Source organism: Epinephelus lanceolatus, chromosome 12 (genome assembly GCF_041903045.1).
Source record: "Epinephelus lanceolatus isolate andai-2023 chromosome 12, ASM4190304v1, whole genome shotgun sequence".
Lineage (NCBI taxonomy): Eukaryota > Metazoa > Chordata > Actinopteri > Perciformes > Serranidae > Epinephelus > Epinephelus lanceolatus.
The window spans coordinates 25,501,927-25,527,719 of NC_135745.1; the positions used below are offsets into that span (position 1 = coordinate 25,501,927).

Sequence of the window (25,793 nt, forward strand, 5' to 3'; positions counted from 1 at the left end):
ATAACGAGCGTGACACACAAAAAGCTCAGATAGTTTCTTTAAACCCTTTGAAACCTGAGCAAAGAGGCTTAATTTTTTTTTTCCAAAAATGAGAAGAAGGCAGTAATCAAGGAAAGATGAAATGACCCAAAAAATGCAAGAAATTTGTAAAAACAGGAAATTAAAAACAAGAAAATTTGTTTTAAGAAAAGAAAGCTAGCATAATTTTAAAATGTAATAATAATAATTTCCCCATATATTTTTAAATATTTTCTTTAGTCTATTTTTTTCCGCAATTTGTGGGGAATTTCTCACCAAGTTGGTCACTGCCTTTTTTCCCCACTTTTGTAAAAAAATCACACCAATCTGATGACACTTCAAAAGGTTTAAATACTTGTGAAAGGTGTCTGAAAGCAATACAAGAAAAGTGATGTCATTTCAGGTTTCAAAAGGTTAAAATACGTGCTGTACAGTGAATTTATGTTGATGTGAAGAGTGGTTCATGTGGATTTGTAAAGTAACATAAATATTTAGAAAAGTAACTTAAGATTTCTTAAAATTTTACAGAAATGTTTAAGTGTTCAATGTGAGAATGGTATTTGGTGGGGCAGTAGAGAAACACTGTGATTCATACTAAGCGCAATCTGTAAGTGGGGAAGTGGCACAAATGCTAGAAAGCATTATGTTTTATTCTGTACAATGTACTGAACTGCAGGTTTAAAGGGGCTCTACGCACAATTCAGAGTGTACGAGTTGTCTGGATATGGCTCTCAACATGGAGGTGGCTGAGCTGGCGGCTAGCAGCTAACAGTGCTAACTCCTTAAAGGCGCCGTATGTAAGAATGTGCCCAAAACGGTTACTGCACTCAAATTCAAAATACTGCAGTGAGTCGTGTCCACCGCCCCTCCCCTACAGATTCGAGGCTGCTTGACAGCGGCAAAAATAGAAGTCCTGTGTATCTGTTGCGGAAGGCTCCGGAGTGCCGCAGCTGAGACGGAGCCGGAACACAGCACAGCCGCAGCCGGTGGAAACACACACATTGACTACAATTGAATCCTATCGGCTCCGCTGCCGTGCCGGAGCACAGACGCAACCAACACACATCTGGTGGAAATTGGGGGTGATTTGTTTGCCCACGGGTGGCTGCCGTGGCAGGGCTGCGTCGCCGCATCCTTGATCTTCGGTTTTCCAGCGGACCATTCAAGCAAGTCTGGCTTCTCTGCTGCTAACATAGTCGCATAGTCGCACCATCAGCCATTCTAGCTCAGTCGTAAATGTAACTGATGCTGAGACTCTACTGACTGCGTGACTGGTAGACAGCAGTGGGTGGCGCAACAGGCCAAAACACAAATTCAAAACATAAACATGATTTTTGTGATTTTTTTTTTAAATGCGAATATTCTGGCTGTACTATTGTTGTCAGTGAGATCAGTATGTTATATGAACATTATTCCTTAGTCTCTGTGACATATTAGGATGATTTTACGACTATTTGCTTTATATTTCTTACATATAGCTCCTTTAAGCAGCACTAACAACGGCAACAGTGCTGACAGAGCTAACAGTGGCTACAGTTACATGATAGCTTCTCATTCGGAATGAAATAAATCTGATTGAAATCATACGGAATTAAAGTCTTTCCAGGTAGTTTACATGGGAAATATTCATTCCGAATGAGGGTTTACATGGGAGATCAGTTCAATCGCCTTTATTCAGGTCTGCGCAAGGTTTGGGGCAGGGAAGGTTTCTGATTGGTTAGGGGGCGGGGCGGATGTTACGTGTTTACGTTTACTGGAAGAAAACACTGTAGTCCTCGCTCCGGATAACAAGATGTTTGACGACGCCGTTCTTAGTGCCTTTTTCGGGCGTGTTTTGCTTATATTCTTGAAGTAGCAGTACGACAACAACCTTGTTCTGCTAATGCTTCGTCTGTTGAGGAGGAGAAGGGAGGTAGAAGACCGTGCTGTGGCGAATGGAAACCGGTGAGTGCAACAAGTCCGACTGCTCTATCTCAGCCCGTTGCTATGCAGCCCATTGCTATGCGCGCTATATACGTCATCGCGCCAGAAGGGCGAGGAAACGAGCATGCGCAGAAAGACCGGAATGAATTTAAAGAGGAATGAGTGTATACATGCACACAAAATTCTTTCATTCGGAATGACAAACGGAATAAACCACCCTCTTTAATTGGATTTAATTTTCAATCGGAATGACCGTTTTTCAATCGGAATGACTGTTTACATGACCACTGTTAATCGGAATGGCCTTTCATTTGCTCAGGACGCTATTACTCCACTATATCTTTACATAAAAAAATAGTAGTTTGCTGCTGTATTAATGCTCTGAATGTTTCATACATAACCTTTAAGTCCTTTACACATAAGGGGTGTGACGAATGCTAAATGGACTACACTTGTACAGCACCTTTCTAGTCTTCCGACCACTTTAAGCCCTTTTACACTACGAGTCAAACTCACCTGTTGACACACTTATTCACACACTGGTGGCCGAGGTTACAATACACGGTGCTGCCCACTCCTCAGCAACCATTCACACGCATTTACACACCAATGGAACAGCCATTGGGAGCAATTTGGGGGTTCAGTATCTTGCCCAAGGATACTTCAACATGTGGACCGGCAGCTGGGGATCAAATCGAATATTTCGCATCAAAACGATTCACACTGGCAGCGACACAAATTTGAGACAACTGTTGGGATCCTGTTGGCCCAGAGCAGCTTCTGGCAGTCCGTCTGAGGTACACTGTTGTATAACCTAAGCTACTGTAAGCTATTTTATTAGGTTTAAGTGAATCTGAGTTCCCCCTGGCAAACAGTAAGGCAGTGTAGATGTCTGGGGTTTTTCGAAAGGCAAAAACGGAAGGAGAGGATCTGGTATGCGGTGCCATTGTCAAGGTCAAAAGAAGTAATAAAGTTTGCAGTCTTGGTTCGGACTGTGAAGCCTCGGTGTTGTTGTTTTTTTGTTTGTTTTTTTATTGCGTAATATTACCATTCTGTGTTACAGACAAAAACAACAGTTTGAAAAAATATACAGACGTGCAAATTCAAAAAGGCCTTTGCTGTACAGGTTTCAGCCAGTAACTCTATAATACACAGAAAACTAAACTCTCCTGTTTAAAAACCAATGAGGAAATCTTATACTCTACTTTGTCAGCAAAAACAACCGACCACAATATTCCCATCTGGACACTATAAAAGCGTACTCACAGCTAAAGCTCTTCTTCTTGAGCTTGTGGCGAGAGGATGGGTGGGAATTCACGTCAGCAGACTGTCGGCCTGAAAGACAAACAATGTATGGATTACGATTTCACAGACCACAAATCATGGCAAAGAAAAACTGCCAATATCACAGTCAGCGGAAACTATGTGAAAGATCAGCAACAAAGACTCCTGACAATATCACAGTCTGACATATTTCCCTCTGACAAACACAGAAGGAGAACAGAGATATTTATACAGGATTTCACAATCGGAAGTGGCAGATGTGTAAGTTAACTGCTGATAAGTCAGAGTTGAAGAAAACAGTGTGAAACTATAACAGTGGAAGCCCTGAAAAGAGTAAAGGCTACAGCACTGAGTGTTATTGCAACCACAGTTCAGATTACCATTCAGCACACACACACACATGAATACAATGCTCTCTGTATTCAGAATCCATTTTTCTTTTCTTTTTTTTTTTTAAATCAGAGTTCCCACTGTGACAAACACTCACCCAGTCTGCAAACCTAACTGCCTGGTGCAGACACGGCGCATATTCATCAGCTGGAAGCAGAACATTAGTGTTCGGCAGCAGAAAAGTAAAAAAGCCACCAAGCAGCCAGTAAGTGAGTCATCAGCCTGGTAGCCAAAGCTCTTTTGACAAGAAGCTGGATGTATGTGCCCTGTTGTTTCAGCACTGACGGGGAATAAAAGGACAGTGGCCGCCTGAGTTCACACCACATGACCGGGGCACTACAGAAATGCTATGAACCGGGCTTAAAGGGAAGTGCACCTCTGAAATATCTTCCTTAAAATGTAACATGAGAGTATGAAGTGCCAGTGAAATGTCTTGTGTGTGATGCCAAATCAATTCACAGCTCTAAAATATGATTTGTAGATGAGAAATAAGAGGCCGAATCACTGTGGCGTCGTGCTACCAACAACAATCACTTCACATGCCACTAGAACACTGGCAATTGATTTCAATGGCAGTGCAATGTGCTTATCTTCTGTACTGTGTTGCTTTGAGAGCATATTTGATAAACCAAATCTGCTGGCACGGAAGCTGGACGATGTACTGCTGTGGATGGAGGCCACTGCAAAAGGTTCTTCAGGGTGCTTTCAGACCTAGAGTTGTCTTGCTTTGGTCTGAATCAGGGACTGATGTTGTTCCAAAGTTGCATAATTGCCTAGAGTTGGTTTGTGTTCTCACGGCAGCATTTACAAGCAGACCAGATCAAATGCCTTGAGCGAGAAAGCTGCTCTTGATTGGTCAGAATTTCCATGTGGGAAAAATCCAGGAAGTAAACAAAACGTTGAGGAAGAGTACACTTGCAAGATAAATGTGACACTTTCTAATGTCACAATGGAGGGACAACTATGCAGGTTGATTTTAGCGCTGCTCATCGTGGACTATATTGCTGTCATTGTTCATTTTAGTCAAACCATACAGTTTGAAAACGAGACGCGGCTCCAACTAGAAAACAATGTTTTGATGCATTGGATGTGCTGAATGTGCATATTAAGGCAGTACAGGAGGAGGTGCACATTAATAATCCTCCAGGACTGTAACATGCTCATGTTTAACCCAAACAATGTGTCATGTGACTGCAGTTGGTTCGGATCGAGGTCAGAACACGTTCTCACCACAAACGAACCGCACCAGAGTTCATTTGTAATCAGACCGAGACCATCTCTTCAAGAAGGTCTCGGTCTGGTTGTTTTGGTGCACACCTGAGTGTGATTGCTGTATTCACACCTGCCCAAACGAACTGCACTTAGAGGCCAAACGAACTCAAGTTTGATTGAGCCAAACAGGGCAGGTATGAAAGCACCCTTAGATACCTAAAGACATCAATTAATTCAAGCGTGCACAATATTTGGAATATTTTCACTGCTTTACCTTACACACTAAGCAATTGAGGCAGTGGTAGACCAGCAACTTTGTTCTGCTACGTAAAATTAGCACTTTTGTCAATGGAGTCTGGTAGCTTTGAGATAACTGCTTCAGTTCAAGGGCTGCCTGACTGCAAGGTACAGCAATGAAATCATTCTAAACATAGCGCACACTTAAACAGATATTGATTTTTTCGGGGCGTCGGTAGCTTAGTGGATAGTGCCGGCACCCCATGTATAGAGGTGATGCCTCGCTGCAGCGGTTGCAAGCTCGACTCCGTCTTGCAAGCCTTTGCCACATGTCGTCCCTCCACTCTCTCTGTCTCCCCATTTCACACTGTCCTGTACATTAAAAGGCAAAAAGCCCAGAAAAATAATCTTTAAAACACACACACACACACACACACACACACACACACACACACACACACACAAAAAAAACACAGATATTGATATTGATTTTTTTTTTGTGGACCCTTTTAGTAGGCTAAAAACTGAGGGAGCATTTGTTCAGCATTATTACATCTTTGTACATGACATGGGGGTTTCCTACCTGGAAGTTATTGTAAATAAACACTGTGATTCAATCTATAGTCGAGGGTTCTAACCAATGAAATTCTTATATTTCTGAAAGATTATTTGAAAAAAAGGGTGGATATTCAAATAAATTTTGTTAGCGCAACAAAACTGCAGTCCCAAAACTGTGAAGACCTTTAATATATGTGCACAATCTTGCACATGTTCAGGCCCAGTGGAGTTGGAATATTACCAGAGTAATGGAGACATGTGGATGCTGGTAACACTGTGCATGTGACTGACTGGGCAGAAATGGACTGCTGTGGTGTGACCAACACACACACTTTGCTCTTAACCTCAGTGAGAGAAGAAGCTTCATGGTTCAGCTGCACCAGATAATTCTGCAAACAAACCCACATTGCTCACATGAAACACTATAAGACAGTTAACTTGCCAAGAAATTAGGTCTGAATTAGGGCTGCACAGTGCGCAAAAAAGTCATATTGCAATTATTTTGACAGATACTGCAATGAGAGTCATGATTTCAGCGGTAAATTTGCATTTATTTTCCACTGAAAATGATGGTGATGTGATTTTTGCTGGGGTCTGTACCAAACAAGCACATTCCCTTACATCTGGAATATGATTTGTAGGCCAGGGCATCTCTGGAGCATCACAAAGCTGCATTTATAATGGTATATATTTTATTCATATTACCTTTGTGAAAAAATTGCAGCTCCTGTGTTTTGTTGGGAGAAAGGTATTCACACACCCAACGGTCTTGGATGCAGGTGCGTTGGAAAATACCACTTGACTCTTTGAACAGAAAATCCTGCACACCGCTCGAGCTCAGCTTCACAATTTATTAGTAACGCTAACTTTTCGGTCCTCCTGGATCTTTGCATTGAGTGTTGAACACTCTCTACTACTCCTGTAATATTCCAGCTCCACTGGGCCTGAACATCTGCGAGAATGTGCACAGATATTAAATGTCTTTAGTGTCTTGAGACTGCAGATTCATTGTGCTAACAAAATTTATTTGAATGTCTCCCTCCCATTTTGAAAACAATATTTATTTCAATTGGAATACATCAGAATTGAATTGATTACAACCCTACACTATAGACTGGTAACAGATCAGCCATCTAAAAAGAAGTCCCCCTCCAAGAAAATATCAATAGCAGTTTCAGTGTACGCTATACTGGGAATGTTTTTACTGCTTTACTGTATGTTGCCATGGGCAGCCTGTTTCGACAGGGAAGTTGCCCGTGGCTTCAGTTCCTTATTCGTGCTCCTGTTAAACCACCAGGATTTAGTGACAAAAAGAGTCATTTTAGTTTGCTGAACACAGGAACTGCTGGTCTACTGCTGCCTGCATCAGTTAGTTTTTGTGTTTTTTTGTGGTGGTGAATCTAAACTAACTGTTTAAAACACCAAAGTCACACAACAACACAGACAAGCTACCTGATCGATGCAGCGGTAGATCAGCAGCTCCTGTGTTCAGGCTATTTGTTAAATTACTGTTTTTCTCAATGGAGTCTGGCTTTAAAAAGAGCAATATAGCAGCTTCAGTTTCCCATCAACAAACACTGTCTGGCAGCGAGGTAAAGCAATGAAAATATTCTAAATATAATGTAGGCTTACGCCCCGTTTCCATCAAGCAGTACGGTACAGTTCAGTTCGGTACAGTTTTTTTCCCCTTCTACTGTGAAAAGTTGTGGATGGTACCAAATGAACCGTTCTGTACCGTCCCCATTTTTGGTCCCCCCTCTGTTGGGGTACCTAGCACACAGATCTGGTACTAAAAGGTGGAGCTGTGAACACTGCAGTCTGTTGATTGGTCAATAGAGGACGGTCACTCTGCTCAGGGCTGAGTTGTGGCTGGTTTTGAGGCTCATGTAACCACTGTTCATACTGTGGAGAGTTTTATATACATTAGTAAACTATGACTATAAATTAAAGGATGTCAGAGTCAGAGAAAAAATAACTTAATTCACTGGGCCGACTGCTGGCAATTTTTAAGGTGGGATGTTAACTTGTAATGTTACTGAATGCATGAGCTGAGGATGTGAATCTATCAACACGTTAAATTTCACTGTGACAATTTTGATCATTCCCTTAGTCTTAATATGACGTACACTTTTAGTAATGAGTGGATATTCAAGTGTTTACATATATTAATTTCGACCAGCTTATGTGAACTGCGTATATTCTAATTCTCACTCAGAGAAAAAAAAGCATCATGGAGCGTTGTTCCTGTGAGCCAAGGCAACACTTGAGCTTGCCTGAGAAGGACTAAATGCACAAACCTGCCATTTCTAAATATCCCATGGAGAGAGACTCTCACTGCAGCCTGTTCTATTTTGTTCTGAAAACGTCTGCGTGCAGCCTCGTTCTGTGGACGATAAATAATACATTTTGTAGTACACTGCTTGCTTTAGTGTCAGTACTACTGTCTGCTTCTTCAAGCTGGACGCATGTCAATTGTCATCCACTGTAGACAAAACACTGACTGACTCCAAATTGTCCCTTTAATGTGCAATATAACCCTGTGGTAGATGCCAAATGACTTACTGTGTATGTGTTGGCTAACTGGCTCAGCACAATCAATCACTAACAGAGATGATGGATACCCCACTGTTACAATCATCCCCACTCTCCCCTATCACACAGACTATAAAAAGGTCACTATTGAGTCTGTATATTGATACAAGTCAGACACATTAACAGAAATATGATGTTGATTTCTCCTCTGGGGTGAAATAAAGTGCCTAACTAGTGCCATTTATTTTCTGGAAGTCTCGGTTGACCTCATTTAACTCAGACTTCACTGCTAAATGGACAGTGATTGATTGTGCACAGAAAAACACTTGCTTTATGGACCAAACCCGCAGCCCCTCCTTTGTTAGTTGTTTTGATGTGGGGTTTCCATCACAGCACACAAACATTCAGCTTTTCCCACCACGAACACTTCCCAAATTTAAACATATTTTTAAACTCATTTGCTTCTCTGTGATAACATCTCTTTCTGTGTAGAGACAGAAAACACTAGCTGGGAATGTTTATTTTACCTTGTTTGACCTCATCATCACACCTCATGCAAAGCGCCCTGAACATTTGTGGAGGCTGGATCCAGCTCATAACTCACGCACTGACAAAAACTGGACCGACAAAAGGAAGCGAGATGCCCACAACGTGAAGTCCTGGGAGAGATGGAGAGCACAGCCTACATGCAGACAAGAAGCCTACGTGATGTGACTGAATCAAAAGAGCTCTCAGTGCAACTCAGGATGTTTGACTGGCGATCGTGTTTCCTCGAAAATAGCTCCAGTGCAGCTCAAATGACGCAAATCTGCCACCTGAGCTGCGTGGAATATCTTTTTTTTTTTGCAATCCCCTGCAGCAACAGCATCAGTTTTCTTTTGGTTTAATAAACTTTAGATGGTGCGCGCGCGTAAAAGGTGCACGATCAGGTTGAAAATGCATCAAAAGGATTAAAAATATATGAAATATTTACGCGAGGAATTGAGGTAAACACAAATGTGTCTCTCACAGGGCGGGTGGAAGCAGTCTGGAGTCTTACCGGTTGTATTTCCGCTGTCCCACGCGCTGGTGCGGTCGCGGTACACCGTGTTGTCTCCTGTTTCTCTGCCGTGCTTCTGAAGCACGCGCCCCTTTTTATCAGGTTCCATTTGTGCCATTCGCGCTCGTTCCCCTTCCCGACCCCGGGAGCGCATCGATTGGCTTTGACACCGACGACGCAAATCCTTCCGTTTACCAATGGCTGTCAGCGCGCACGCCCTGCCTGCCTTCCCACTGCTGCCTGCCCCCCTGTGTCCATTTGAGTTGCAGCCAGGCCCAGAGGAGGGGAGTCTGTATGGATGTGCCCGCTTCACTGGTTTAATGGGGCTACAGCCCCCCGGCTTTCTGCCTTTTATTGACTCCCTGGGGTGTTTTAGTTGATTGTTTTTTGCTTCTTTCTTTTTTTTTTTTAAATATTTCATTGCAACAAGTGCTCCTCTCCTACTGTTGACCCTGTGTCATCCTACTTTATATGACTGATAAAGGAAAAGTGAAGTGAAACTAAATATCACTTATGTATAATGCTGAAATGAAAGTTATCCACATTGCCTGTCTGCTTATGACTTAGAGATGCAAACTTAAATTTATGTTTTAAATAGGGGTGCACAATAACATCGGCAGATCAATGTTATCGGTCAATATCCTCCTGAGACCCTGCGTCCTCATATGAGGACATCACATTATGGGTTTACTTGACCTTATACTTACTTGAAACTGTTGTCCTTGCTCGTGGACACTTTTTTTGTGCCATCTAGTAGTAGTAAGAGCACACTACACTGATACATGTAAAAACAAGATGGCAGCCATCTCTGCCAAGTCAGTCTGCAGCGGATCCTGACACAAAATTGTGTCCAAAACCTGATCACATTTTATGGTTGAAACTTGCTCATTTATGATAAATAATGTTTGTAGTTTGCTATGGCAACACATTTGACCAATTTTAGCAACAGTGACAAGTTAAGATCCCGTTAATTAGAAAGTACTCGTTTGAAGACTTTGGGACTTTATTATCATCTCGTTTGAGGGCACCGAGACTTAAAAGAAATACAAATCCTGTGTGTTTCCATTTAATGTACGGACTTTGGTGAAAACTACGAAGTTTTCCGCAGAACCAGAAACAAAACAAGTCTCGCATTCTTCTTCTTCTACGTTTTCTGGTGGTTGGCAACCAGCTTGTAAATGCATAACCGCCTTCCCGACCCGGAGTGTGGATATCACCATGGAGAGAGGTGTGCTACGTCAGACTTAATTCAAACATAACTGTTTCCATCCCCCGTTTTGTGAATCAGCATTTTTTCTAATCAACCAAAACCCGGCTAAAGCGAGTGTATTTTAGTTTGTGTGAATCAGGGGATTTTAATTCGAATTTTGGCGTTTCTATCATAATTTTCCGATGCGATACTTCTAGATGCGCATCTAAACACACTGATGGAAACATGGCTAATGTTTAGTTTTTTATACTTATCAGGTCCTACTGATCCCAAATAGCTAGGAGAAATTAAAAATGCATACCAAACAAAAGTTCGGATCTCAGGAGGATATTGGCTGTAAAACGAACTATCAGAATGAATGAATAATTTTTATTTTGGTTACATACATCTGGAGAAACGAAGATTAGTTCACACAAATTTTCTCACAGTCAATAACCGAAAAAAGGAATAGGCTGAAGCATATCTTATATCAACCAAAGGATAACCCAGAATATCAACTGTACCATGAATTAAATGTGACTCAGGGTGTCTAACTGATATACAAATGGTCACTTGGGGGCTGAATCTTAATTTGCCCAATGAATAAATATTACATACACTGTAAAGTATTGTATTTCATGTCTCCATTTGCTGGTGGGCCATCATGATAACAGTATGCATGCATAACATGATGTTAATTCCACTACAGAAGAGACTTGATGATAAGTAAAATTAGGTGGGGAAAGAGGTGGCTATATCGATATTGGTGTCAGTTACCTACCTGTCAAATGAGTTGTTACATATTGGCATATCTGATATCGGCCAAAATTCAATATCGTGCATCCCTAAATTTAAACTGTGTTGTAGCATGGGCGGATGATGAGACAATGGGGCCCTGGGCACAGACATGCAAAAGGCCCCACCACCTCTCCTACAGGAGTAAGACCATAGGTGTGCAAAATAATAAACGTAGCAACCGTGATGTCACCCATTACTTTGTTGACTCCCATTCAACATTTACCATCCTGGTTTTTTGGAGCCAGAAGTGACCATATTTGGACGAGAGGGTGGAGTTTTGGTACAGAGCCCTGCATGGAGCTGTCCACGGGGCTGGATCACTGACCATTACCGCCTGCTCCTGCCCATTCCTGCAGAGTGTCTGTCAGCTCCTGCACGCAACCTTAAACATTCTGACCATACATGCCCTCACAACAGTTTATCAGCAGATTGAGTCTTCTATCATCCGGCAGGGCAAACACTTTATTTGACTGTGGCATTCAGAAAGATATGCACACCTGTCAGTAATTAGTAGCAAAACGACACTGTAGTGCATAATTACATCCATAATTACAGTTACTGTGGTGTCTCTGGGAGTCAGTGTTATCATTATTATCTGTAATATTCCTGAGAAATTCCTCCAAATTTACATCCAGAAGGAAGTCGTAATGAAATGTTCTAATGAAAATTAATATAATAAGTTTTAAATTTGAATTAATGCCAGTATTTTTTTACTGCAAATATATATTGCAGTTTCCATTGTTTTATAGCTATCTATCAAGATTCAAGACCTTTAATTGTGGTTTCACACCAGTAGCAATAAAATAAGGGCAAGACACACACTGGCCTACATGACCACACATAATAATCCTTTAAAATAAAATAAATAAAAAAAACATAAATACAAGAGTAAATCAGTGAGAACATCTACCAAAGTTACACTACTAGTGAAGAGAAGGTAAACAGAAACACACAAGCATGGTTAGACATGTGTTATCTACCTGTTCTGTAGTGTAGTGCAGTGGTTCTCCAACTTTCCTTTCAGAAGCAAAAAAAAAAAAAAAAGTTCATGCCCCTCCACCCCCATATTTTCTTTTATCAATCATTAACAATAATTGAGGAAGCAACTGATAAAAAAGGATCTGTGTTGATTTTTAGAGGAGCAAAGTTCAGTGTGATAGCATCAGCAAACTCTTGTTTATTTTCTCTACATTAATCATATTCATTACACTTAGTTTCACTCTGTATTTTTCAACTGGTCATTCATGCTGCACCTGCAGTGACTCTGTCTCCAAAAGGGGCCTGCCCCACAGTTTGAGCACCACAGGTGTAGTGTAGTGTAGTGTGCCCCTGATAGACCTGTCTGTTGTGCTTTACTTTAGTGCTGCTGAATTGTTGTTGCCTGAGAATTGTGCTGCTGGAAAATGTTGCATTGTGCAGCGTTACATTGTGTGAACTAGCATTGTGCTGGTTTAAAGTGTGTTGCATTACATCATGATGTGCACACTGTTGCATTGTTCAGCCCTTTTTCATCTTGTGCCGCGTTCAGCTGTGTTGTAACACTGAGTCGTGTGGCTTCGCTCTAATGCCCAACGTATTCTATGCTACAGTATCACACAACCACATAATATTGTGTTGCACTGTTTACGATGCTTTAACTGTGTTACTCTGTGAAGCGTTCAAGGCCAGACTCAGCACTCTTTTAGAATAATCTTGATGCCTGTGCTGTTGCCAGGCAACAGCTGTCCTAGAACAGAGATGAATGGATGTCCCTGGGCTCTTTCTGTCTTCATCTCCATCTTTACCTTCATCTTTTATTACTTCCTTCGGTGTCTCTCGCTCCTGTACAGTGTAAACGCAGCGTGACTTTATCACTTTGCAGCAGTTTCTCTCACTCAGCAGACACTTACGGCCCTTTATGGTGTCATGATATGGATTTTGGGATGTAGCACAACTACAGATTAACATGGTCTTGATGTCACTGACTACGGGGCAGTAGGTGTTTCTCTCAGCAGCATTCTTACCTCTTTTAAGTCAGTGGTTCCCAGTTTTTCCTTGAGGGAGCCTTTCTCTATCAATGAGTAAACTGTAAACCCCTGACAAATTATTTTATTGATATTTTACATTATATTCAATGCCTAATAATAACAGTACAGAATGACTGATAAACTGTACAATTAACTCAAACGCATAACTGCAGGAAGTCTGTTTCAAACAAGCAATGTGGATGAAATTTAAGCAGATTATTTCCTGAGAATATTACTTCAGAGAGGGGGTTTCCTGTAACTTTTAGGAACTTGTAATTTATTTTTTGCCTTCTTCTTTTTTCTTTTTTAAAAAATCATACATAAGCCTACTTAGTTGGCTTCTTTTTTTGATAAATTCAGTGATTCCCCTGATGTTGGCCATTGTGCTGTTGGCTCTTTGGTTGTTTCAAATCTGTACTTTTATAATACAAGACGAGGCAGAGTAGCAGAGTGAAGCCTCCGTGAATATGAATGCAGCTTGTGTTCAGGTTTTCACTGTGTGCTTCTCCTGTGAGATTTCTTTGTGTTTATATCTTGAATAATTCAAACTTTAAAAACAACTGCATTTAGTTTTCTTCACTGAAATAAATGGCATGCTGATATATAGGCCACCTTTATATATTTTTAAAAAATGTTATTTAGATCAGTCGTTTCCAACTGGTGGGTCGCGGTCCAAAAAAGGGTCATGGGTCCATTCTTATCAACTTTGTAAAAAACACACTTTATTTTGAAGTACAGTGAATTTCCAGCATGGAGTTTTTATTTTGAAGTCCTGTTTCCTGCTGTAGAGTGAGTGAATAATGAACAGCTACTTAACAGAGACAGCACATGAGCTTGAGACATGGCCAAACACAAGTATGACGCTGACTGTATTAAACTGTGTGGACCTTGAACTAAACGACTAAAGAGAAATCTGGACCCTGTGGCTGGACCAGTTGGGAACCACTGTCTCAGAGCACTTAAAGAGGGCCTTGCAACCCCCGAAGCTTTGATGACCCATAGAGAGGGTCAAGACCTCCATAGGTTGGAAACCAATGTTCTAAGTAACTGGGCTCCGGTTGGTTAAAGGAATACTTCACCCTTAAAATGATCATTTGTATATTTAATAACTCACCCTGTTCGATGTTGAATTAGTGAAGAAAACTTGCCTCCAAGGTGAACTAAGAATCAAAAAATGGAGTTAAAGGGCGCTGTGTTTAACAGCAAAACTATATCAAAACATGTTTACAAACTCCCACACAACTGGTGAATTATAATCCAAGTCTCACTTATCTGGTAGCATGCTCAGTGCTTCCCAAACACATGCCTTTTCACTAAAACCTTACTATTTAAAACACTTGCATATGCATGGATAAGAAGTACAAGCAAAATTCAAACGCACATGTTTACCCAAGAGTTTTGAATAGTAAGATTTTAGTGAAAATGCATGTGTTTGGGAAAAACTGAGCAAGCATCTGGATAAATGAGACTTAAATTATACTGCATGAGTTGTGTGAGAGTTTGTAAACAGATGTTTTGATATAGTTTTGCAGTTGTTAAAGGTGGTGCCCTTTTACTGCAATTCATCAAGGATGTTCTCAATTTTTGGATTCTTTGTTCACCGTAGAGGCATGCAAGACAAAGAAACTTTTCTTTACGAATTCAGTGCAACACAGGGTGAGTAACTGATACACAAATTATCATTTTGTGGGTTAAATATTCCTTTAATCAGATGTTTTTCTTCATGAAATATGGAGATGACTCTTGTTGATCCACAGAAATCATCTGCCTCAGTGAGCCCTGTCCTTTTAACAATCAAGAGATCAACTTTTATCTGACAGTCTTACTTTAATCTTTGATATGTCACCTTATGTCTATAACTTGACACAGCCAAGAATTTTCATGTAGCATATACATTATGTATTGCACATACACAGCTTTGTGAATCTTCTTCATAAGTGCTTTCCACACCAGCGCTCATACAGCCGCAAACCACTGTGCAATTATTCAACTGGGCGATACTCTGGCATTAATATTGCACATTTCAATTAATATTCTTATTTACATTACTCTTTTATTAATATTTAATGCAATTATAGATCACATTTTTATTATTTAATCAAACTGGGGTTTTATATTATAGCATGGTGCACATATTTGTACAAAGTTATGTCATTTTTAAAATATTGTGCTGTGTACTGAGGCATAATGCACTTATTTTTACATACTTCTCATTTTTCTTATTATTTCTTCCTGCTTATACAGAAGAGAAACTGTAACAATGACTCAATTACCCTTGGGGATCAATGACACATTTCTATTTTGTATTTTTATAACCCCTCTGTGGGATGTTAGTCCATACATGCTGCGTCCGTCCCTTGTGAAATGCAAACACCACTAGAGGTGGGAAGCACAGATGTTTTTTTTTCTCATACAAATAATAATTCATTTGCAATGTGTGGGTTCTTTTGTTTGCGGACAAAACGCACTCGCCTTAACATGCAAATTGGCGAGGCAGCCTCGGTGCATTCCTGACACACGTGAACAGAGACCGAAATTAAAACACTCAAGTTGTGTGCAGCTGCATGGCTGATTTCTATCACATCCTATTTAACCCTGAATAGATCATGTTGGCTTTTATCAGTCTTCTGTCATGCAGCTTGCTCATGAGTGGCAACAGTGTCGATCTGTATTCAGCATTAATGTTTGAGTGTTTGGAAAGAGCAAAGACAGGCAGAGAGGCGGACAGATGTTTCTCAGTGAAAATTACAGGCTCTTAGGCAAAACATGGAGCTGTTTTGCACACTGCTTATTGAATATTGCAAAGTATCTAAATGATTTAGCAGCTGTTCACACCTGAATCTCTGTCCGTCAGGCCTGAGGGTTTGCTCGCAGAGTCTGGCCACAAAGAAATGTACCTAACACACCCACCCACACACCACCTCTCCTCCTTTCCCAGTCTGTCTCGTGGGAGGCCATAACAGAGGTTTGCTACGGTCACTACTGTTGCTGTACTAGACAGCGTGCAGGTGTCTGTTTGAATGCATCATCCATCACCGCTGCCCCGGAGACACAAGTCAAATCTCCATCCACTTTACAGACCACAGAAAGCTCCACTTTTCTCATCACACCACAGGCAGTAAACAGCAAGACAGTTTGTTTTCACTATACAGAGAATTTTAATCAATGTTAGAAAACAAAATGCAGTCAGGAGCTTATAAAATAACCTCTGAGAGCTCTTCAGCACTCGTTAGTGTGGGTATGGGAGTAACAACAGAAAGAACGAGCTTTCTTTATTGAACATGTCAGTTGTGAGACATACAGTGTAATATTTCCCCTTGAAAAGCAGTTAAGGAAAGAAGAAATTAATATAGGACACTAAGAATTTTCTGTGATAGTCTCTATGAGGTGGGCTAATTATACAAACTCTCATTAATATTCAGTTACTGACAATGATGATGAAGAACATGATGATGTGATATTGATTTACAATTACAGATTTCAATGGCCCCTGATGATGAAACACAAAAACCTGACTCAAAACTGAATCACAGTGATTTCGCTATTAATCAAAATATGCACTGTGAATGACAGGCACTTCTGAATGAGTTCACAGGTAAAGCCTTCTCCTTTAGGACAAAAAGACTGTATGATAAAGATGGACGACATGACAGCTCCCCGAGAGTGAAGCCAAAACATCTCAATTGCCCCCTGGTGGCTGGCTGCAGTATAGGCCATAAACCCCGCCCCTTACATGTCAACGGATGGGACATGGACTAAAGTAAAAAAAAAAAAAAAATCGTCGAAAGAACAGGCAAGTACTTTTTTCTCAAAGATGATTTCTATTATTTTAGGCAGTTCTTGTCGCAGATTAAACCTGGGGTGGAGTTTTGTGTGGAGTTTGCATGTTCTCTCCGTGTCAGCGTGGGTTTTCTCCAGGTACTCCGGCTTCCTCCCACAGTCCAAAGACATGCAGGTTAATTGGTGACTCTAAATTGTCCGTAAGTGATCGATAAACCCAGGATGCAGTGATGGTGCCCTTGCAAAATACTGTCAGAAAGGAATACACACAGTGACACGGCTAACTGTTAGCATCACACAGCTGTTGTTTTTGTTTTGAAAGATGTTGCAAATCAACTGCGACTGGCTGCATCAGAAAATAGATCAACATCGGGCATGAGAGTCCTGCGAGACAGAGTCTGGGATTTTTCAAGGTGCGTTCATAAGTTGTTTTATTCGCTGTAGATCTTTGCAATAATTCACTGAAAGAACAAAGCAATCAGGCCATATTGCAGGAATCAAATCTCCATCAAAACTTGCAATTTTCAGTATGTAGGTTAGCTCTGAGGTTGTTGTTTCCCATAGCAAAGGGGATTTTGAAAACAGTTAGCATGCAGATAGCGGAAGGGCAGGTTTCTAGCCACAGTCTGATCCAGTGACTCAGAATAGCCGTCTTGCAAACTATTCTTTCTTTCCTAGCTATTATGGTTAATGTTACTGTAACTTGCATGCTAACAAAGTGGCAACTGTCACATCATTTCAGTGTATTGGCTAAAAAAATACTAATGTTTTAGTCTGAGTTCTGCCCTTGTTATTTTGCGCATATTTGTCACCAAAGCTTCGATGCCCAAAACTGATTTGCGGGACAGCCCTGGTTATCTGATGCTATAAAGGTGGTTTGCCGACATGATTGACAACTGTGTGTGCTAATGGAGTGCCTGCGATCAATGGTGCTGCTCACGATTGGTTGGACTCAATACTGTGGGGAATGCTAATGAATGGACTCGGGCTCAAAATGGCGTCACCAGCACAAGACTGCAGCAGCTGTATCCCGGATATTTTGGCTTCGCTTTTGTACAATGGGAGGAAATAGAGATGCGTTGTCCATCTTTATATACAGTCTACATGTAGGACAAAAACACTTTGTCTAAAATTATATATCTCCCATATCAACCATTCAACTTGTAAAAAAGTGATTCCCAAATTAATATCATGCTAACAGTATGAATGTCTTTGTCGTTTGCAGGAAAATAAAATGGATATGAGTGCTTTCTCTGGCTTGTTTGTACAATAACTGAACACAGACACTTAAGATGTATGATCCTCACTAACCAGCGCTTTCTCAAATGCCTCAGCTTGCTTTTGAGGATCATATTGCTGCATAGCACGGATCAAAATCCACAGCATAGAGGAGAATATGCTCCATTTTTTTGCACTCTAAAATGATCTTTGGTGAAAATGTAAACAATTGCACCAGAACACTAAAGTAATGCTTTAAAGTCTTGTAGCAAAAATGAAAACAAAATAACTCAACATCTCCATACAAATATATATTTACCTGATTAGGACTTCTACGACTAGTTGTCAGATAGCATGGATTAGGATAACTTGCCCTGCCTTCACACTTTACACAGCAAACAGAGCTCACAATAAGCAAGCTGTAATCCACTATCGCCACTTCCTCCTTGAACAGTGAGGACAGATAATGCAGTGAGCATTGTGGTGCACATTGCAACAGAGTTACTCTTTAGGATCCCTTTATGATATTGATTAACTGAAGCATAATGAACGTAAAAGGCAGGTGCAATGAGCAGGGTGATTTGAGGGTTGAAACAAAGGCGAGGCAAGCTAAAATACATGGGTGAAGGTGGATAGGCATCATCGGTCTCTCTGGTCCCAGACATAAGGCACATTATTAGGGCTCATAGTGTTGTCACCAACACTAACACCCTGTAATATAAAAATCAGTCTGAAAATATGCCTGGTAAATTTGACATTTTGCAGCCTACACTGTGCATCATTCTCCAAAGAGTGCAGGACACATGTGCCCCTCAGTCTGCAGTCTATCCATTCAACTATCCACCTACCCATCCATCCATCCATCCTTCTGTCTGTCCACTGTCTGACGGCCCTCTACCACTGCTCCCAGCTGAAGTCGTCCCCACCTCCAAACACGACAAAGAAGCCGAAGATGGTGAGGAAGATGACAGCGTTTCCTGTCATCACCAGACCGCAGGCGCCCCACTGGATCTGCAGGAGAAATATATTCACACTCAATTAGACCAAAAAGAATCCACAGTCCTCTGTTGGGGTTCACAACGCTCTGCTGGCACGTCTCTCAGGATACAGTGCAGGAGACTCGGTGCAGACAGCAGAGGCATACAGTACAGGCCAAAAGTTTGGACACACCTTCTCATTCAATGCGTTTTCTTTATTTTCATGACTATTTACATTGTAGATTCTCACTGAAGGCATCAAAACTATGAATGAACACATGTGGAGTTATGTACTTAACAAAAAAAGGTGAAATAACTGAAAACATGTTTTATATTCTAGTTTCTTCAAAATAGCCACCCTTTGCTCTGATTACTGCTTTGCACACTCTTGGCATTCTCTCCATGAGCTTCAAGAGGTAGTCACCTGAAATGGTTTCCACTTCACAGGTGTGCCTTATCAGGGTTAATTAGTGGAATTTCTTGCTTTATCAATGGGGTTGGAACCATCAGTTGTGTTGTGCAGAAGTCAGGTTAATACACAGCTGACAGCCCTATTGGACAACTGTTAAAATTCATATTATGGCAAGAACCAATCAGCTAACTAAAGAAAAACGAGTGGCCATCATTACTTTAAGAAATGAAGGTCAGTCAGTCCGGAAAATTGCAAAAACTTTAAATGTGTCCCCAAGTGGAGTCGCAAAAACCATCAAGCGCTACAACGAAACTGGCACACATGAGGACCGACCCAGGAAAGGAAGACCAAGAGTCACCTCTGCTTCTGAGGATAAGTTCATCCGAGTCACCAGCCTCAGAAATCACAAGTTAACAGCAGCTCAGATCAGAGACCAGATGAATGCCACACAGAGTTCTAGCAGCAGACCCATCTCTAGAACAACTGTTAAGAGGAGACTGCGCCAATCAGGCCTTCATGGTCAAATAACTGCTAGGAAACCACTGCTAAGGAGAGGCAACAAGCAGAAGAGATTTGTTTGGGCCAAGAAACACAAGGAATGGACATTAGACCAGTGGAAATCTGTGCTTTGGTCTGATGAGTCCAAATTTGAGATCTTTGGTTCCAACCGCCGTGTCTTTGTGAGACGCAGAAAAGGTGAACGGATGGATTCCACATGCCTGGTTCCCACTGTGAAGCATGGAGGAGGAGGTGTGATGGTGTGGGGGTGTTTTGCTGGTGACACTCTTGGGGATTTATTCAAAATTGAAGGCACACTGAACCAGCATGGCTACCACAGCATCCTGCAGCGACATGCCATCCCATCCGGTTTGCGTTTAGTTGGACGATCATTTTTTTTTCAACAGGACAATGACCCCAAACACACCTCCAGGCTGTGTAAGGGCTATTTGACCAAGAAGGAGAGTGATGGAGTGCTGCGGCAGATGACCTGGCCTCCACAGTCACCGGACCTGAACCCAATCGAGATGGTTTGGGGTGAGCTGGACCGCAGAGTGAAGGCAAAGGGGCCAACAAGTGCTAAACACCTCTGGGAACTCCTTCAAGACTGTTGGAAAACCATTTCAGGTGACTACCTCTTGAAGCTCATGGAGAGAATGCCAAGAGTGTGCAAAGCAGTAATCAGAGCAAAGGGTGGCTATTTTGAAGAAACTAGAATATAAAACATGTTTTCAGTTATTTCACCTTTTTTTGTTAAGTACATAACTCCACATGTGTTCATTCATAGTTTTGATGCCTTCAGTGAGAATCTACAATGTAAATAGTCATGAAAATAAAGAAAACGCATTGAATGAGAAGATGTGTCCAAACTTTTGGCCTGTACTGTATCTCCACAAACAAATAAAAGTCAGTGATGCTGACTGTGTTTGCTGTATGCAAATCAACCTCCAAAATACTTCAACATGGGCAGAGAGAACTCACTGTGCTTTTGCGGGCTAGCACAATGGGAAGCCCAAAAGCTGATACCACAATGCCAGTTGTTAAGAAGTAGGCCAGTTCTCTGCATGCATTGGAGGATTCAGTGTCATCACTGAGGCGTCTGGCCATGAAGGTCGGGATGGGGCTCAATATGTAGAAAATCAGGACAAACAGCGGCCAGTATACCCTACAGGAAACAGGTGTAGATTAAAGGGATGGTACACATTTTATGACATACCATTTTATGACATGCATGAGTTTTCAGTCAGGAGTGGAAGTCCATTTGTGCCAGTGTGATGAACAAAAAAAAAGGATCCTTTAAGTCATTAAAATGAGAAGATTTCTCATAATTTTGAGATATTAGGTCAATATTTAAAGATAATAAGTCATCATTTTGAAAGATGTGAGACATTGTTTTGAGAAAGTTTCTCATTTTTTCAAAAAAGTTATTCTTTTCTGAAAGCTTGTTGTTTCTTTGAGATATCAAGTCATAATTTTAAGAACGATTCTTGATATTTTGGAATAAGTGAGACAGTATTTTGATGAAGTTCTCCATTATTTTAAAAAGTGTTTCTTGTTATTTTGAGTAAGATTCTCATTACTTTGAGATACTACGTCATTATTTTGAGATAAGTGAGTTACTGTTACCAAATCCTTATTTTGGGAAAGTTTCTCTCTTTTTTTGAGATATTAACTCATTATTTTGGGATAAGCGAGTTACTGTTTTGAGAATGTTTTCCATTATTTAAAAATAGTTATGATTGTGAGAAAGCGTGTTGGTACCTTGAGATATCAAATCATGATTTTGGGAATGTTTCTCATTATTTTGAGATGATTGAGTTATTGTTTTAAGAAGTTTTTGATTATCTGTAAAAAGTTATTATTTTGAGAAAGCTTGTTGTTATTTTGAAAAAAATTCTCATTATTTTGAGTTACTAAGTCAATATTTGGAGACACATTTAATTAAAACTACATACAGGATCTGTTTTTCTCATCATGCTAGTAGAAATGGGCTTACATAGTCAGATACAAGGGTGCAAATTCAGCAGCAACAACAACAAAAAAAAGAAACAACAATGTCCCAAAACAAGTCACTAAAATATTTGGCCATCTGACAAGATAATAAAACACAACGCTCAGTTTACCTGTTACAAGAAGCATTACTATATCCTATAAAAATACTGTCTTCTGTTACTAAGAAGGAGATTTCATATGTATTAAAAAAAATACCCCTAATGACATGAGAGCTATCTCAGCTTGGCTAAAGGTTTATTTATTTATTCATTTGTAAGAGAAATTCTGCATTACAAACTGGCAGCGTTGGGTAGAAAGAGGTGGGCATTTAGAGGGCAGGGGGGCTTTAATGAAAGACGCTGTTGAGTTACATTGTGGAAATTGCTTGACACATACAAGAGAATAAATTTCTCAGTCTCTGCAGCATCCATTTTGACCATTATTTTTAAATCTGCCTGCTAAAAGTCCTTAAACGTTATGGAAGTGCAATACTCAGATGCTGGAGCACAAATTCAAGAGCATTTTGAGTGTCCTGTTGTTTTTCTTAACTGTTGCTGTTCATATTTCTCTGACTAACTGCCACTTCACTGGAAAAAAAGTGTAAATAAATCGTAACCCTTTGAAACCTGGAGCGACATCACTTTTCTTGTGCTGCCTTCAGACTACTTTGGCAAGTATTTAAACTTTTGAACCCCGAGCAAGTTGGTGTGACTTCTTTCAAAAACATGGGGGAAAAGGCAATAAGCAACTTGGTAGAAATGTGCGACAAATTGCAAAAAATTATTTGATGTAAAGTTTAATTTTTTAAAAAAATGGGGAAAAAAAGAAAAAGCTAGGGAAAAACTATATTCATAATTATTTGTATTATTATTACTACATTTTAAAATTAAGTTACAGTATTATTAGAATTTTGAGCACTCTTCCCAGGTCATTTCCTTGCATTTTCCTTCGATTTTTTATGTTGTATATTTATTTATTTATTTTTACATATTTTCTTGTTTGTTAATTTCTCTTATTAATCCTTTTTTTCCCCTAATTTTTTGGGTCATTTCTTCTTTCATTGCCCATTGCCTTTTTCCCAGGTTTTTGAAAGAAATCAAGCCAGTTTGCTTCGGTTTCAAAGGGTTAATAAGCCTAAATATTGCATGTTAAATCATGTAAATGTCATATAAATACTTAGATGAAACAAATGAACCTACCCGTACTGTTCCAGTGCACAGCCCAGAAGGAGAAATGTAAGTCCAATGGCACCACTGAAGGACAAACCAACCAGTGCTGAAAAACACAAGCATTACATTAACCTTACAGTATACTAACCAAAGTCTATCCACAGTCTCCATAAGAAGCAAAACATTAATACGCTCGTCCTGAAACACTTAACGTTACAGTGCTATTTGTCTGTATGCTAAGTTAACATTTAAGATGCATTTACTGTGAAACAACTGCAATAACCAAGAAATATAAACAGGTTGACAACTTAATAATGGAGCAAACGCTACGTAGCTGTTTACAAAAATCACATCCTCAGGTAGTGTTGTAACTTCAGCTTTCGAAATGATTCAGCAAAGGTTTTCAAAACGTTGGAAACGTGAAGCTAACACAGTTTTCTGAAGCGTTGCGTCTGTGTAAGTTAATGAACGTAAATCTCAACTGTCGACTAGTACATAGGAGCATAAAATCATTTACCTTTAATGCCGGCCATTGTAGTAAATGTGAGAAAGTTTCTCTTAGACTTTAGCTCAGTTCTTTGTGTTTTGGTTATGTGGTCGGGCTCTTCTTCTCGGTGGACGGACTTCCTGCTTCCTCCATCAGAGTTTTCCTTCTTTGTTGTCAGGTGACCGTCTTAAAGCGGCAGTAACACAGCAGCGAGTCTGCCTGAGGTGTTGACGTCACTACCAACTGTGTGACTGTGTAACGTTACTGAACGTGCAGGCTCACCTGAACACCACCTGGGGCCTGTATCACAAAGCAGGATTATGTCTTAGCGAGGTAACTTCAGGGTTAACCCTGGGTTTTCGGTCTCACGAAGCCGGTTCAGTTCTTATCGGGGTAGATCACCATGGTAACTTACTCTGAACGGCTATCCTGCTCCGGAGCAGGGTAAGTTCAGGATTGAACCTGATTCTATAAAAAGCACCACCCACTGGCCAATCAGCTGTTCGGAAAAAAATGACTCAGCTGACAGAAATGCAGCCCAGACATGACGGGAAGTTTAATTAATTTGATTGATTTAGATTTGAAAGTTTATTTTGAACATTAAAAAAGAAAAGAAAGCAACAACAACAGACAATGAAAAGATTGTTCAAAAAGGAGTGGAAAGAAGTCGAAATTTCATCCCACCCCTTCATAAGAAAGAAACTGATCATTTGCGGACACTTAATAGCACCATTAATTAGTGCCAACATTTTTTGTTGTTGGAGGAAATGATCCCTGTTAAAGATAATGGGCCTAATTGACAGCTTTGCTGCTGGAAATGTGGAAAGTAGCCCATGGGTGCAGATCCCCGGGGGGGGGGGGGTCCCCCCCCTCAAATTCTGAAAAACACAAATTGTCCCCCCCAATTCTAAATAGCTTAAATGATTGAAATTGAACAAATGTATACAGTAGTCCTATATACTGGGAGAAAGGGAAGATGATGAGGAGAAATGGGAATCCGTGAGAGGCGAGAGATGAGAATGTGAGTGGACATAACATGCCTGAGACCCTGAAACTAGAAGTAGCATTAACTAACAGCGAAGCAGTGAAAAGGAGGGTGATGGCTGGTTCCATGTACTACTGGCTGTTTAAGAGAAATAAATAGTAAAGGTAAGCATATGATTCTCTTTGTAGTGCTTTTTGAATGACTTGGTGATGGTGATGAGCCTCTATGAAATCGTGAAATATGCTGGCGATCTCAAGCGCTCTGTGGGCATGATTTGCACGTGTGCAATTAAAAAAAAATCACAACTGATTGTGTCCCCCCCCAAACTTGTCATCAGATCTGCACCCATGAAGTAACCTATCATGTCTACACTTCATGGTGTTTGAGGGATTTTCCTTTTTGTTTTTTAAAGAGGGAGACTAGGTATATTTTTGCGCAGCTGTTAATTTCTAACACAGCTCAATATCAGGATGATTTTATTCAGACTATCAATTTGGTTGATATGATTTAATTGTGGCGTCAGCTTTAAACTTTATTTTAGCATATATAACATTATGACAAAGAAGACCAATTTATCAGACACAATGATGTTAGACGATAATTGTAATACACGCAATTCATCTGCGCAGCATTGATTTCATGGGATTCAAGGGTGTGATCAGTGTCAGATGTACAGGTACAGGTACTGTAGCTACTGAACCAGTGATGAGTAATTTAACCTACACATAATTTTATTTGCTACCTTGTTTTGTCTTGATTTTTCCCTCTCTCCTCCTCTATTTCTTCTTTCCTGACTCGTTTTTTTCTTCTCTATCATGTGATTTCATTGATGTTTTGACAGGGGAATTTCTTTGATAAGCTTTTAGTGGCTTCTAACCTCTCCAGTACTTTTCTTTTTTTAATCTTGTAAATGTTATACTGTCTGTTTTTAACATTATGTGCAAATAAACTAATCTAAACTAAAACTAAACATTATTCATCCCGTTATGCGTTGCCACGCATGTTTCCTCCTCCTGCAGCTGCCACGGTGTTGGCCTTTTCTCTAATGATGCTTTTCTCCTCATATTTTAGTAGAATTAATCTCTGATC

The 25,793-nt window shown here is 40.4% G+C and overlaps 2 protein-coding genes across 2 annotated transcripts in view; both read right to left on the reverse strand.

Annotated features, from left to right (window-relative positions):
• LOC117272000 (3',5'-cyclic-AMP phosphodiesterase 4B-like) overlaps positions 1–9,315 on the reverse strand; it is a 101,224-nt gene extending 91,909 nt beyond the window's left edge. The window contains exons 1-2 of the mRNA XM_078173161.1: positions 9,194–9,315; positions 3,208–3,276 (exon numbers count right to left, since the gene is read on the reverse strand). The gene's annotated coding sequence lies outside the window, so the exon portion shown is untranslated. The remainder of the gene's footprint in view (positions 1–3,207; positions 3,277–9,193) is intronic.
• A 7,005-nt stretch (positions 9,316–16,320) lies between these two features.
• Positions 16,321–23,901, reverse strand: leprot (leptin receptor overlapping transcript). The gene is made up of 4 exons (XM_033651311.2): positions 23,750–23,901; positions 23,263–23,338; positions 21,053–21,236; positions 16,321–19,195 (listed from the first exon to the last, which is right to left on the reverse strand). The coding sequence occupies exons 1-4, from the start codon at positions 23,763–23,765 to the stop codon at positions 19,079–19,081; spliced, it is 393 nt and encodes a 130-aa protein (XP_033507202.1). The 5' UTR covers positions 23,766–23,901; the 3' UTR covers positions 16,321–19,078.
• Positions 23,902–25,793: the final 1,892 nt, after the last annotated feature.

What these genes read in the sequence shown, in the direction of transcription:
- leprot (XM_033651311.2), bottom strand. An exon ending in TGTGCACTGGAACAGTACGG is followed by an intron (nt 21,237 to 23,262) that starts GTAGGTTCATTT and finishes TGTTTCCTGTAG; the next exon opens with GGTATACTGGCCGCTGTTTG. An exon ending in TGCTAGCCCGCAAAAGCACA is followed by an intron (nt 19,196 to 21,052) that starts GTGAGTTCTCTC and finishes TTTCTCCTGCAG; the next exon opens with ATCCAGTGGGGCGCCTGCGG.